Raw genomic sequence first — 16,112 nt, 5'->3', positions numbered from 1 at the left:
GATGGGGCAAGACAAGAAACAAAGAAGAAAAAGATGTGCCTGGAGCAGTTGTGCTGCTGCTTGTAAGCAAAAAGAAAAGAAAAACCAAAACATTCAAAGAAAGGAAAAAAATGGGGGGCCAGATTTTTGGTCTGAAATGGTTAAATGTGCACCGAGTCCGGAAGGCTGTAACTTGTCTGATTGAGAGGTGAGGGTTTTATTCCTCAAGCTTTTGTTCCGCTTCACTAAATTAGTGCAGCAGACCAAGGACAGAGGTGCCAGAGTGTGAGCGAGGTGGAGAATTAAAATGACAGGTCTTTACTTCCTTCCCATGATCCAGAAACAGGACTGCTCTGGTAACCCTATCATTTCAGCCTGTTCCTGCCCAACTGAACTGTTTTCTTCCTACCTTGACTCTGTTTTTTCTCCCCTTTCCGAATCTCTCCCCAACTACATCTGATTTTTCTGATATCCTCCATCACTTTAAATTTACAATTTCCTGGCCCTAACCATCTCCCCTATATCATGAATGTCTAATCTCTTTACACCTCCATCCTGCACCAGGGCTGTCTAAGGGCTCTCCACTTCTTGAACAAAGGACCACCACCCTCCTCTGCCTGGTGAATTTCTCCTTTAATTTGTCTTACCACCTCCAAATAAAAAGATGTTGCTATGGAACCTAGCCATGTATTTTTATGGGATATATAGAACACATTCCTTGTTTCAATCCTACTAAGTCCCCATTACCCCAATCCCTCAACATTTTTTACCGGTACCATTCCCCGCTCTCGCTTTGAATTAGAAAACTTCTTCGACTTTGCTTCCAATTTCCATCCTTCACTGAGTTTCTCATGAGTGACACTGGTTAGCATTGCCGCCTTTCAGCACATGGGCCCCGGGTTCAATTCCAGCTGTGGATGACTGGCTGCGTGGAGTTTGCACGTTCTCCCCGTCTGCGTGGGTTTCCTGCGGGTGCTCCAGTTTCCTCCCAGAGTACAAAGCTGCACAAGTTAGGTGGATTGGCCAGAGGTTAGGAATCCTCAGCTCCTGACTCCCCAAACCCTGTCCACCATCTACGAAGCATAAGTCAGGAGTGTGATGGAATACTCTCCACTTGCCTAGATGAGTGCAGCTCCAACAACACTCAAGCTTGACACCATCCAGGACAAAGCAGCCCCGCTTGATTGCTATCCCTTCCACAAACATTCACTCCCTCCACCACTGACAAATAGTGGCAGCTGAATGTACCATCTACAGGATGCACTGTAGGAACTCACCAAGGTTCCTTAGGCAGAACCTTCCTAACCCACAACCGCTACTATCAAGAAGGACAAGGAACACCACCACCTGGAAGTTCCCCTCTAAGTCACCCACCATCCTGACTTGGAAATATATTTCCGTTCCTTCACTGTCGCTGGGTCAAAATCCTGGAACTCCCTTCCTAACAGCACTGTGGATATACCTACACCTTGTAGACTGCAGCGGTTCAAGAAGGCAGCTCACCCCCACCTTCTCAAGGAAACTAGGGATGGGCAATAAATGCTGGCCTAGCCAGCGATGCCAACATCTCCAAAATTATTTAAAATTCCAGATTTATTAATTGAATTTAAATTCTACCAGCTGCTGTGGTGGGATTTAAAGCCATACCCCAGAGCCACTGGATTACTAGTCCAGTGACATTACCACTATGCCACCATCTCCCCCTCCCTGTGTCAGTGGATGCTAAAATATGTAATTTTATATATGCCTTTTAGTATCTGCTTTAGGTGACTTGTCATTTTAATTCTCCACCGAGCTCTCACGCTGATATCTCTGACCTTGGTCTGCGAAGCCCCAAATAAACCGGAGGAACAGTGCCTCCTTTTTATATAATAATTTACATCTTTTGTTTCTTTCATACCCCATTGCTATTTCCTTTGGCTCTGTAAGACTAACTCTCCTGTCTTCCACCCTAGCATTGGACTTGCCTTTCTCCTTGTTCCACCTTGTTCAAATGCTATTACATCTCTCACTCTCCCAGTTCTGATGAAAGGTCATCAACCTGAAACATTAACTCTGTTTCTCCACAGCTGCTGCCTGACCTGCTGAATATTTGCAGCATTCTCTGATTTTATTTCAGATTTCCAACATCTGCAATATTCTGTTTTTCGAGTAGCATGGGTAGGTTGTGCATGAAATTAAGACAAGGGATGACATACAAACAGTTAGTAATTGTACGATTGTAGGTTAGTCCATCCTTGTGAATATAACAGGGTTTGTATTCAAGTTATATCTTCCCCTTTAATTTTTCCACCTTAGCCCATAACTTGGAATAGCTCGTAGAAGGGAAATTCTTTTAAAGCTGGCAAAAGACAGTGCTGCTTGGGATGTTAACTACTGTGCAGTATTTTCATAGAATCTATAGTGCAGAAGGAGACCATTTGGCCCATTGAGCCTGCACGACAACAATCCCACCCAGGTCCTGTCCTATCCCCTTAAACCCACAGATGTACCCTCCTAGTCCCCCTGACATTAAGGGGCAATTTATCCTGGCCAATCAACCTAACCCACACATTTTTGGACTGTGGGAGGAAACCGGAGCACCTGGAGGAAACCCACGCAGACACATGGAGAACGTGCAAACTCCACACAGTCACCCGGGTTCCTGGCGCTGTGAGGCAGCAGTGCTAGCCACTGTGCCGCCCAAGTAATCTATCTTGTCTGCATTAAGTTTGCTAGGGAATTAGAATAATGTTCTGTAGAAATGTAGAAAGCTGTGGATTATTTAACTATCCTGACTTGTCTTAATAGACAGATTGAATAAAAAATAAGCCAGGAGAAATTAAAGGGCATCTTCATTCCATGTTCTGGAACGATTTAGCAATTATTCTAATTCTAAAATGGTCTGAGCATAAAGGGCAGTTCAGATCTAACATTCTGACTTTGTAATTATCCTTTTATTGTTCACTTGCTTCCAGTTGAGAAAGGACAGGAGCTGGTAAGTTCTTGTTTATCACCAGACTATAAAGCGGAATGGAAGCATGCGGAAATTGTTTACAACGTTAAAGGACAGAAAGCAGGTAACAGCCTATTTAAATGGTATTCGCTTTTAACTTGTCAGCCTCCTGACACAGTGGTAAATTACTCTAACAAATTGTGAACTATCACAGAATTTTATAGCACAAAAGCCATTTGGCTCATTGTGCCTGTGTCAGCTCATGTTTAGAACTATCAAATTCATACTACTTGTTAATTCCAATAATTGTACATTGAGGAAGAACGTGTCTGAAGCTTGTATCTTAAAATAGGTTTATATCCAAGACAGCAAAGTGAAGTCACAGACTCTCCCCAGTTCTTCCCGGATACCCAGAGTGAACTGGTTTATATATTCTTGCAATGATTCCCTAATGTTACCCACATGGGGACAGCTGTGCTTTATTTCCAACTTATTGCAGCACAATCTTAACATTAACACCACTCCCCTACGCTTTCCCTAAATCATGAACCAGGGCGGGTAAATTGAGCTAAGAAACAGGCCAGCCATGATCTAATTGAATGGCTGAACAGACTTGAGGTTCCTACTTGTGAATGCACCAAGAGATTATTTTTGATGATTTGTGGGACATGGGCGTCACTGGCTGACCAGCATTTATTTCCTATCCCTAGTTGCCCTTGTTCAGAGTTGAGAGTCAACTACATTGCTGTGGCTCTGGAGTCACATGTAGGCCAGACCAAGTAAAGATGGCAGATTTCCTTCCCGAAAGAACATTAATGAACCAGATGGGTTTTTCCGATAATCGACAATGGTTTCATGGTCATCAGTAGATTCTTAATTCCAGACATTTTTTATGGATTTCAAATTCCACCATCTGCCGTGGTGGGATTCGAACCAGAGTCCCCAGAGCATGAGCAGAGTTTCTGGATTAATAGTCTAGCGATAATACCACCAGCCCATCACTTACCCATTGTTTGATGTGTTTCACTCTCAGTTGCACCTTTATTAATTGTTAATTTTTTTCCATCATGTAATTATCTCTATACCCCACATTTGCAGCCCTCTCCCTAGGTATGAGGGAGAGACATTAATGGGCCAGAGACTTGTGCCCACAATTGTTATTGTATGGTTGATAGGTAGGAGCGCAGAAACAAAGTTAGGTTGTATTAATTTATTTCTCTGTCCACAAATGCTGGTGCTGCTCAGCAGTTCACCTCACAGAGGTGCCAGGATTAAGAACAACATAAGAACATAAGAAATAGGAGCAGGAGTAGGCCATCTAGCCCCTCGAGCCTGCCCCGCCATTCAATAAGATCATGGCTGATCTGAAGTGGATCAGTTCCACTTACCCGCCTGATCCCTATAACCCCTAATTCCCTTACCGATCAGGAATCCATCTATCCGTGATTTAAACATATTCAACGAGGTAGCCTCCACCACTTCAGTGGGCAGTGAATTCCAGAGATTCACCACCCTCTGAGAGAAGTTCCTCCTCAACTCTGTCCTAAACTGACCCCCCTTTATTTTAAGGCTGTGCCCTCTAGTTCTAGCTTCCTTTCTAAGTGGAAAGAATCTCTCCACCTCTACCCTATCCTGCCCCTTCATTATCTTATAGGTCTCTATAAGATCCCCCCCTCGGCCTTCTAAATTCCAACGAGTACAAACCCAATCAGCTCAGTCTCTCCTCATAATCAACACCCCTCATCTCTGGTATCAACCTGGTGAACCTTCTCTGCACTCCCTCCAAGGCCAATATATCCTTCCGCAAATAAGGGGACCAATACTGCACACAGTATTCCAGCTGCGGCCTCACCAATGCCCTGTACAGATACAGCAAGACATCTCTGCTTTTATATTCTATCCTCCTTGCGATATAGGCCAACATCCCATTTGCCGCCTTGATCACCTGTTGCACCTGCAGACTGGGTTTTTGCGTCTCGTGCACAAGGACCCCCAGGTCCCTTTGCACAGTAGCATGTTGTAATTTTTTTCCATTTAGATAATCCAATTTGCTATTATTTCCTCCAAAGTGAATAACCTCGCATTTGTCAACGTTATACTCCATCTGCCAGATCCTCGCCCACTCACTCAGCCTGTCCAAATCTCCCTGCAGACCTTCTACACCCTCCACACGATTCACTTTTCCACTTATCTTTGTGTTGTCTGCAAACTTTGTTACCCTACACTCAATCCCCTCCTCCAGATCGTCTATATAAATGGTAAATAGTTGAGGCCCCAGTACTGATCCCTGCGGCACGCCACTAGTTACCATCTGCCAACCAGAAAAGCACCCATTTATTCCGACTCTCTGCTTCCTGTCGGATAGCCAATCCCCAATCCACACTAACACCCTACCCCCAACTCCGTGTGACCCAATCTTCTTCAGCACCTTATCAAACGCCTTTTGGAAATCCAAAAACACCGCGTCCACCGGTTCCCCTCCGTCAACCGCACTAGTCACATCTTCATAAAAATCCAACAAGTTCGTCAAGCACGACTTTCCCCTCATGAATCCATGCTGCGTCTGCTTAATCGAACCATCCTTATCCAGATGGCCTGCTATTTCTTCTTTAATGATGGATTCCAGCATTTTCCCAACTACAGACGTTAAGCTAACCGGCCTGTAGTTACCCGCCTTTTGTCTATTTCCTATTTTAAACAGCGGCGTAACATTAGCCGTTTTCCAATCCGCCGGCACTACCCCAGAATCCAACGAATTTTGATAAATAACCACTAACGCATCCGCTATTACCTCTGACATTTCTTTCAGTACCCTGGGATGCATTCCATCCGGGCCCGGGGACTTGTCCACCTTCAGTCCCGTTAGTCTACCAAGCACTGCCTCCCTGGTAACATTAATCATATTGAGTACCTCTCCTCCTACCAACCCTCTATCGTTAATATTCGGTAAACTATTTGTGTCTTCCACCGTGAAGACCGACACAAAAAACTTATTTAAAGTTTCAGCTATTTCCTCATTTCCCACTATTAAATCCCCCCTCTCGCCCTCCAAGGGTCCAACATTCACTCTTGCCACTCTATTCCTTTTTATATATTTGTAAAAGCTTTTACTATCATTTTTTATATTTAGAGCTAGCCTAGCTTCATAACCTATCTTTCCTTTCTTTATCGCTTTCTTAGTGGTTCTTTGTTGTTTCTTAAAGTTTTCCCAATCTTCCAATTCTCCACCATTTTTGGCCACTCTGTACGCATCGGTCTTTAATTTCATACTCTCCTTAATTTCCTTCATTATCCATGGCTGGTTATCCCTTTTCTTACAGTCCTTCTTTATCACCAGAATATATTGTTGCTGAGTACTGAAAAGGATCTCCTTAAAAATCCTCCACTGTTCCTCAGCTGTCCTACCTATCAGTCTGCTCTCCCAGTCCACCATAGCCAATTCAGCCCTCATCCTATCGTACTTCTCTCTGTTCAAACAGAGGACACTGGTATGGGACCCTACTTTCTCCTCTTCCATTTGTACCAGAAATTTGACCATATTGTGATCACTTGACCCAAGAGGGTCCTTCACAAGAACATCCTTAATTCTACCTACCTCGTTACACATTACCAGATCTAAGATAACTCGTTCCCTCGTCGGTTCTGTAACATACTGTTCAAGGTAACTATCCCGACAGCATTCTAAGAACTCTTCCGCCATCCCACCCCTTCCAACTTGAGTCAGCCAATCAATATGCAGGTTGAAGTCCCCCATGATTATTGCCGTTCCATTTTTGCACGCATCCATTATTTGTTTGTTTATAGCCCTCCCCACCTCAACCTTATTATTTGGGGGCCTATAGACCACGTCTCCTCGTGTCTTTCTCCCCCTACTATTCCTTATCTCTACCCATAACGATTCCATGTTTTGTTCCTTAGAGCCTATGTCATCCCTCACTACTACCCTGATATGATCTTTTATTCAGTAAGAAGTCTCACAACACCAGGTTAAAGTCCAACAGGTTTATTTGGTAGCAAATACCATAAGCTTTCGGAGCGCTGCTCCTTCGTCAGATGCTCCATCTGACGAAGGAGCAGCGCTCCGAAAGCTTATGGTATTTGCTACCAAATAAACCTGTTGGACTTTAACTTGGTGTTGTGAGACTTCTTACTGTGTTCACCCCAGTCCAATGCCGGCATCTCCACATCATGATTATCTTTTATTAACAGAGCTACCCCACCACCTTTTCCTTCCTGTCTATTCTTCCTAAATGCCTGATACCCCTGGATATTCATCTCCCAGTCCTGGTCTCCCTGCAGCCACGTTTCTGTAATGGCCGCTAGACCATACCCATTTGTGCTGATTTGCACCATCAACTCATTAACTTTGTTCCGAATGCTTCGTGCATTCAGGCAAAGTGTCTTTATTCCAGTTTTTATCTGGACCCGATTTGATGAAACGCGATCAACCTCTCCCTCGCCCTCTACTCCTTTAACTACTTGAATGCCCTCATTCACTTGCACTCGCTCCCTCTCCTCTACCATTGATTTCGTAATTCCTCTTACCTCTGCACCCTCCCCCCCCATAAATTAGTTTAAAGCCCTATCTACAGCCCTAGTGATACGATTCGCTGGGACTCTGGTCCCAGCACGGTTCAAACGGAGACCATCCCATCTATACAGGTCCCATCTGCCCAAATACTGGTGCCAATGCCCCATGAATTCGAACCCATTCCTCCCACACCAATCCTTGAGCCACGCATTTGTCTCCTTAATCCTATTAACCCTGCGCCAATTCGCCCGTGGCTCAGGTAGTAATCCAGAGATTATCACCTTGTTGGTTCTGTTTTAATTTGTTCCCTAGCTCTTCGTACTCCCTCTGTAGATCCTTAGTTCCTGTTTTGTCTATGTCATTGGCACCTACATGGACCACGACAACTGGATTTTCACCCTCCCACTCCAAATTCCTCTGCAGCCCAGATGATACATTCTGGACCCAGATTGATTGTGCCCAGTCAGTAAAGCACATGTACTCGATTATTGTGAACAGAATACCAATCACATCCTTCTGTTTGGGCTGCTAGACTTGCACTGTGTGTTTACTGATAGCTGAACCCCAGGCACAAACATCCTTTTCACAAACTGTAATAAAACATGAATTAGACTGGTTAATAGTGAGAGAAATAAATTGTTACTCATCTGAATTTTACATCTCCTTTCATCCTCTTGCAATTTGGAGTATATTGACCATTTTGTAGCCAAATTTCTGATTTTCCTGCGGTTTATACTTTTCTCCTGCTCCAGTTAATTGTGTATGTAAATGGCTTCTCCATGTTGAAACATTTGATTTTCAATCTTGGCTGCATCAGTATGAAACTGTGTAACTGGAGGCATTCTTTTATTCTTAGTTTTGTGTGAAAATCTGAAGCTGATAAACATCTGAGCTCTTCCCTGTCTGTCTATGTTCTAGGAGAACCTCTCTATGATTCCTGTTATGCAAGGATAAAAAAAATACTCTACAAAAAAGTGCATAAGCCTGAAGAAGTGGAGAGCCTGTCATTTTATGCATTCTCCTACTACTATGACAGAGCGGTTGATGTTGGACTTATTGGTAAGTGTTTGGGACTACTTGGAGTTTAGTTGTCTCAATAGTCTAGTGTGAGTAAAGTCACCATCCAATGAGATAGCAACAAATCACAATGCAGATGCAAAGATTCTATTGCTGAATTGGATGATCTGAACCAGAGATGATGTGCAGGTGCCCCATATGGGACTAATATTAATCCCCATGATGGATGGAGAAGGGTAAGATTTAAAATCTGAAAATTGATGACAGGAAATGATGGTTGTGGTCCATCCAGCTAGACCTATACTGTTGTGGTATTGCATCACATTATATACATACCAGTGGGGGACACATTGGCGTATGGCAAATAAGATTCAGGAGTTGAATGCAGGGCTCAGAGAGGTAAGGGAAGAATGGGATTTGATTCACGGAGCACTGGCACCTCTGCTGGAGAAAGTTGGATGTGAACCACTGGGACAGCCTTTATCTGAATCATGCTGGGGCCAATGTTCTGGTGTTTGGTATAACCTTGGCAGTAGGGAAAGCTTTTAACTAAACAGTGTGTGGAGAGGGATCATGTGATGGAAGGTGTGGTATATTTAAGGGATAGGCTAGGGCAGTAAAACAAGGTAGCGATAGAGTAGGATAAGGGTAATGATTAGATAGTGATAGGAAGGGACAGCTTAAGAATGCATCAGCAGATAAGGTCAGAGTTGACAAAAATAGTAAAAAGACAGAACTTAAGGCTCTGTAGCTGAATTCATGTAGTATTCATGACAACAATTCTCAAATAGTAATAAGTATGTATGACCTGATGGCTATTACAGAGATATGGCTTGGACTGCTGGAACAGTTTGGACTTTAACCTGGTGTTACCTGTGGCACTACAGGGACAGTGGCAGGGGGCAGTGTTGGTGGGGGACAGTTTCCTCTGTGGAGGTCCATGGGGGCGGAGGTGGGTGGTGGTGTTACCCATGGCAGTGGGGGTTCCCCGTTTGTGTGGGAGGAAATCTTTGGTTTTACTTTTTGTTCGTGCCGTGATCTGCATAAGGACGGTGGGTTGGGCTCCCCATCAGCATGACAGCACGAGACCTGCCTCCCACATTTTGTTTGAGTGTTGGAAAATACGTTGGGAAAAGCCGGCAGTGCAGCCAGCAAGCTCACATCTCTTTTCCAGGCTGAGCCAACACTTTGGGGGGGAATAAAGATGGAAAATTCTGCCTGTAGAATCCATTTGCGTAGAGGCAATAAACAACAAAGGTAAGGAGTCACTTGTGGGAATAGTTTATAGAGCTCCTAACTAACGGATTACATTCTAGGACAGCGTATACAGGAAGAAATGATTAGGGTTTGTAAAAAAAGGTACTGCAATAATCATGGGTGATCTTAATCTATAAATAAATCAGATTGGAGGATGAGTTCTTGGAAGTGTTTTGAGACGAGACAATTTCTTAGAGCAGGACATTCTCGAACCATCCAGAGAGAAGGCCATTCTAGGCTTTGGTGATATGCAATGAGACATTAAAGACCCTATCGTGAGGAAGCCTCTAGTTAGCAGTTCTCATAACATGATAGAATTTTGTTTTAAATTTGAATGGAGGCAACTAAAGAAAGCAGGAAACTTCAGGCCAATTTGTCTCACATTTGTCATTGGGAAAATGCTAGAATCTATTAAGGAGGTTATAACATGATACGTAGAAAATCTTAATGCAACAAAACAGAGTCAACACGGTTTTGTGAAAGCAAAGTCGTGTTTGACTAATTTATTCGAGTTCTTTGAGGAAGAATCAAGTGTTGTGGATAAAGGGGAATCTGTAGATGTGATGTACTTTGATTTCCAAAAGGCAGTTGCTAAGGTGCCGCATCAATGATTACTACTCAAAATATGGGTTAGGAGGTAACATAATGGCACGGATAAAGGAATGGTTGGCTAACAGGAAGCAGAGAATAGAGATAAATGGGTCAATTTCAGGTTAGCAATCGTGAAGTATCACAGAGATCAGTGCTGGGGCATCAACTATTTTTAATCAGTGCAATGATTTGGATGAAGGAATGAATGATAAATTTGCTGATGATCCAAGGATAGATAGGAGAGTAGCTTGTGAAGAGGACATGAGTCTGCAAAGGGATATAGCTAGGTTAAGTGAGTGGGCAAAATTTTGTCAGATAGAGTATAGTGTTGGAAATGTGCACTTGCCTGCTTTGGCAAGAAGAATATAAAAGCAATATATTACTTAAATGGAGAGAGATTGCAGAACTCTGTGATACGCAGAGATCGAGTTGTCCTGGTATATGAATCACAAGTTGGCATGTATGTACAGCAAGTGATTAGAAAGGCAAATGGAATGTTGGTGTTCATTGCAAAGGGAATGGAATATAAAAGTAGGAAAGTTTTGTACAGTCATTGGGATTACACTTGATGTTTGATGGTTTGATGTTTTCACACTGAGAGGTGTTTACAATGGTGTTCCTCAATGGCTCGTTTTAATAATTATAAACAATCTAGATTTGGTTGTAGGGAACAACATTATGAAGTTCATAGATCATATAATAATTAAGTTAGATGATGATTGGATAGTTACATAGTTCAGGGTGACAAAGGATAGTGAAATGGGCAGAAGCATGACAGCGAAGGTTGCACTTCTGGAGGAATAATATGGAAAGACAGTATACTATAATTGGCATGATTTTCAACAGTGTGGTTTGGGAATGAGTAAGGAGACCTTGATGCCATTTATGCAAATCTTTAAAGGAGGCAGGCAAGTTGATATGGTTGTTAAAAATCATTTGGCTGTTTTAAACAGCGGGTCCTGTGCCAGTCCAGAGAGATACAACCCCCTTGGGTTTACGAAGGTGTAGAACCCAAATCTGGAGTAATCTGCATTAACGCACTATCCACTTGTCCAACATGAAAAAAAGCACCTGGCTTTGGGAGTGGCAGAAATATGAGTTAGAATTCTTGGTATAGTTAAATACATTCTAAATCCTAATCTCTTCATATAGACTTCCTGATTCAATAAAATCTGTTTTTATTGCAGATGCAGAGAAAGGAGGCACTTTAAAAGTTGAGGATTATAGAAAAGCAGCCAAACGTGGTAAGAACGACAAAATGAGCCAGCAGCATGGGCTTTCCCATTACTGATAAAATAACCTAAATCATGTGTATCCTTGATTTGAAAAGGTTTTAATATATGCAGCTGGATGTCAGTAAGCTACTTTACTGAGGATAATTACATACCAGAATCCCTTCTATGCTGATAAGATAGAAATTCTCAATGCAACAAAAAATACAAGCTCATTTTGAAAAGGTGAATTTTTGTTCACTTCATTCACCCATTCACACTCCTATCGGCGCAGGCCTGGAAGGGTCTGTTCGTGTGCTGCACTATTCTTTGTTCTGTGTACAGTTGCCATAAACTAAGTGCTAACTCTTGCTATTCCTAATTTTTTCCTTACATTTTGAAACACAAGCTAATGATCTTTACCATTAGAGATGCAGTATGTGAATGCTGGCTCGGTATGTAGGTCCTCCCATCCTATGCCAAATGGAGAACTGAGTCAATGGTTTTATACCTTCATTTCCGCCTTGGCTAGTTCTCATTTTTGGAGGAGGTGATTTGCAGAAGCTTGGTGATTTTTGTTTTTATTGCCCTTCTTTCCTGACCCTTCTCAAATGGAAGGACTAATCGGCAGGGTTTCTTAGCCCCTTCATCCAAGGGTGTGTTGTTTAATCTAAAAAAGAACCAAATTAATTAATAAGATGTTTGAGAGATGAAAGCATGGTGCTTTATGTCCATTCTACGAATCTCACTGGGCACTAGAAGAATTTATTGAGAGTTACTGAGTCTAAATAGACCGTACACAATAAAGTTGCACATAGCAGTATTATAAAACAAACATTGGGTCAGGAGTTGATCGTCCAGAAGGAGATGTTTTTCTCCAGGAACAAAACTAGATTTGTGCATCTGCTTTGATTGTCATTGGGTAGTAATAAATTAAATTTGAGGGGAAGAGGATGACTATATAGGTAAATCGTAAATTAAATTTTCTGTTATTGTGCTTCCCCAGTTATTATTAGATATGGTTTTTGCCCTTTAATATGGTCCATAATATAGCATTAATTGACTTGTGCCATAATGATTGCCTCAATAATTCATTGAATTTATCAAGTGAATGGCTGGCGCGCACAGATTAAGACAATTCTTTTTTCCATCCCTGGCTTGAATTGAATGAGTTTACCTCAGCCAGGATTCTGGAATTGGCTTCGCTACCCTGTAGGTTAAGGAGAGGGAAAATTTCCATTCTTCGCAATATGATATCACTAAATCTAGGATTGGAGCAGACCATTCGGCCCATCAAGCCTGCTCCACTATTCAATAGGATCATGGCTGGTCTGATTGAAACCTTAATTCCATTTTCCTGTCTGCCCCCATGATCCTCGACTTGCTTGTCAATAATCCAGCAAACTCAGCCTTGAATATATTCAGTGACACAACCACCACTGCTCTCTAATAACCCTCTAAAAGAAGAAATTCTTTCTCATCTCAATCTTAAATGGGAGAGGCCTTGGGGCTATTCTCCCAGCCCACTACGGGCCGGGAGACATCAGCGGTGGCCATTTCGTGGGCCTCCCACTGGGTGCCACGCTCTTCATGCATCTCTGGCACTAAGTTTTTTTACATAATCAGAGTGATTACAATATGGAAATCTTCATTTCCAACTAATTAGCGGGCCCGGGACAGAATTCTCCTGGCCTGCTAGTGTCCTCCAATTTGTGGCGCAGAGCTGACGGCACCAGAAATCCGGTGCTGGGAGATGCGCGGAGGCCGTGGCGCCCAGTGGAGAGCCTGCGAAACAGCCTCCGCTCGAGTCTCCCGGCCCACTGTCTTTATTCCTCTAACATGGATCCTGTTTCAGCTATTATGAGCAGAAGGGTATTTTGTCTTTGTTTTCTCCAGTCCAGTCTCCTTTACGCTGTTACTGAATATTGTGATCTTGGGTGCAATTTGAAAGTTGCCAGTATGTGATCTAACTCAAGAAGTTTAAATGCTTTTCAAGTAGTTCTACAAGTAATAAAAATCATTTTTCTAATTTTGATTTAGTGTGTCAAAGTATGGAATCTAAATCCACAGATAAACCATTTCTTTGCATGGATCTTATATACATAACAGTACTGCTCGAAGAACTTGGTTTTCAGAAAGATGCAGTTTTGAAGGTAATTTCCAATGTCTTAATAAAATTGACGACTTTTGTTTAGTATTTATGTTGCAATTCATAGATGGTGACTTATCTGAAATAATTTTTGGCTCTTATTACAGCTTGCCAGGAAGATCAATGGCGTTGAAAGCAGCTGGGCACTGGGAGCCACCTTCCATTATATTGACTCTCTTCACAGAAACTAGTGTGAAAAATCAACTAATGTTTACATTATAGAACAATTCAATCAAGAGTGAACTCGTTGGCTCACTGTACAAAGTATTGTTCCCCCTGCTTGGAGTATTGGGAAATCTCCACATATGGGTCTGGGCTTTGTCAATCATAAAAGCGCTAATGTCTGTACCACAATATTACATGGTGCTTAATCTAATGAATCATAAGGTTGCTAATTGGTGCAACACTCCAACATATTGGAATGCCATGCACAAATTTACCAAACAAAATGAGTGGAGAGAATTATTTTTTGGTTGCAATAACTGATTTCAATTGTCAAATTATTTGTAGGTGACAAAATTATGGCTATTTGAATTGGAAGAGACTGTGGGATGGGCTTATTTTGATTAAATAGTGCCAGTTTGTACATCAGAAGACCTGCACTGCAAGGTGGTCCATGACTAATTTCCATAGGGCAGAATTTTGGTTAACTGCTTTTCATGATTCCCTCTTTCTAAGCCATGAAGGTAAAACTCTTGTTTTTGTGGAAAACACAGAGTTGATTATTTAAACTCCACAATTTATAGATGAAAACTGTTAACTCTCTCGATCAATTTTGATTCAGCACTCCGCCTATAGTAGCTGAAACACAAAACGATGATGGTTTCTGTTGTCAGAAAAGCACCATTATTTGGGAGATTGGAGGAAGTATTTTGAAACACTCGGAATGAGTGCCTTGTTCGAGTCTTTATGTCGCTCGTCGACATGGTTGACTACCTCTAGCGAAACCACAGTCAAAGGAATGCTGATCTACATTGAGGAATGGGTTATTAAGGGTCTAATACATAAGGTGTTCCGCAACTGCTACACTTACATCTCAGGATCTAATTGGGCCTAACGAGCCATAAGGTAAACCTCTTCAGTGCATCAGTCCATGCATTCAGGGGAACGGGAATGTTAGAACATAGAACAGTACAGCACAGAACAGGCCCTTCGGCCCACGATGTTGTGCCAAGCTTTATCTGAAACCAAGATCAAGCTATCCCACTCCCTATCATCCTGGTGTGCTCCATGTGCCTATCCAATAACCGCTTAAATGTTCCTAAAGTGTCTGACTCCACTATCACTGCAGGCAGTCCATTCCACACCCCAACCACTCTCTGCATAAAGAACCTACCTCTGATATCCTTCCTATATCTCCCACCACGAACCCTATAGTTATGCCCCCTTGTAATAGCTCCATCCACCCAAGTTAGGTTAAGGAACAGGCCAAATCATAATTAAATAAGCCAATCAAAAAGCCAAATTAAGCCAATTAAATAGCCAAATCTTAATTGAGTTGACATAGCCAATCAAATGTGCCAAATGGTTAGATGGGTGGATATAACCATATCGTAAGTAAATTAGCATTACCAATCAACCTAATGCACACATCTTTTAACCTGTGGGAGGAAACCGGAGTACCCGGAGGAAACCCACGCAGACACGAGGAAAATCATCATAGAAACCCTACAGTACAGAAGGAGGCCATTCGGCCCATCGAGTCTGTACCGTCCACAATCCCACCCAGGCCCTCCCCCATATCCCTACATATTTACCCACTAATCCCTCTAACCTACGCATCTCAGGACACTAAGGGGCAATTTTAGCATGTCCAATCAACCTAACCCGCACATCTTTGGACTGTGGGAGAAAACCGGAGCACCCGGAGGAAACCCACGCAGACACGAGGAGAATGTGCAAACTCCACACAGACAGTGACCCAAGCCGGGAATCAAACCCAGGTCCCTGGAGCTGTGAAGCAGCAGTGCTAACCACTGTGCTACCGTGCCACCCATGGTCCTGAATGTGCAGACTCCGCACAGTTCCAAGCTGGGAAACAGACCCTGGCCTCTGGAGCTGTGAAGCACAGTGCTAACCACCGTGCTTACCATGCCGTCCATGGTCCTGAAAAAGAAACATGAAATTGGTTAAGAACACAGATAAAATAAAAAAAAGGAGAGAAAAAGAGGGTCCACCATAAAAGTTCATATGGTTTCTGTCAAGCAGCTTTGCATTGGCTTGTGAGTTTATAATATAGTCTCTCTCCTGTCATTGAATACGCCTAACAGTTCCAATGTTAGTGACAAGGTGAGTCTCGAGATTTGCTGGGCAAATATTTGATATCTCTCGATGCTAAGGAACTTCATTAGGCTATTGTTCTTTTCCTGCCATTTGCCCCTAGCGCCCAACACAAATCCGAAGTATTGAGGTTCCAATCCTCCTGTCAAATTCCTTATTTCG

At 42.7% G+C, this 16,112-nt stretch overlaps 1 protein-coding gene across 13 annotated transcripts in view; it reads left to right on the top strand.

The window, feature by feature from the left end:
- entpd6 (ectonucleoside triphosphate diphosphohydrolase 6) overlaps positions 1-15,813 on the top strand; it is a 72,044-nt gene extending 56,231 nt beyond the window's left edge. For 10 of the 13 annotated variants that reach the window (XM_078230225.1, XM_078230223.1, XM_078230221.1 and 7 more), the window contains 5 exons: positions 2,937-3,038; positions 8,364-8,504; positions 11,498-11,554; positions 13,562-13,674; positions 13,778-14,262. In XM_078230225.1, coding sequence (XP_078086351.1) covers positions 2,937-3,038; positions 8,364-8,504; positions 11,498-11,554; positions 13,562-13,674; positions 13,778-13,861 — 497 coding nt within the window. In that variant the 3' untranslated portion in view covers positions 13,862-14,262. Of the gene's footprint in view, positions 1-2,936; positions 3,039-8,363; positions 8,505-11,497; positions 11,555-13,561; positions 13,675-13,777 lie in introns of all 13 variants that reach the window. The other 3 variants (XM_078230215.1, XM_078230212.1, XM_078230224.1) reach the window with 2 other exon arrangements.
- The last annotated feature ends 299 nt before the right edge of the window (positions 15,814-16,112 follow it).

The sequence above is a fragment of the Mustelus asterias genome, chromosome 15 (genome assembly GCF_964213995.1).
Source record: "Mustelus asterias chromosome 15, sMusAst1.hap1.1, whole genome shotgun sequence".
Taxonomy (NCBI): domain Eukaryota; kingdom Metazoa; phylum Chordata; class Chondrichthyes; order Carcharhiniformes; family Triakidae; genus Mustelus; species Mustelus asterias.
Note: the sequence above shows the minus strand (reverse complement) of the source record. Positions and strands in the feature narration are given on the sequence as shown.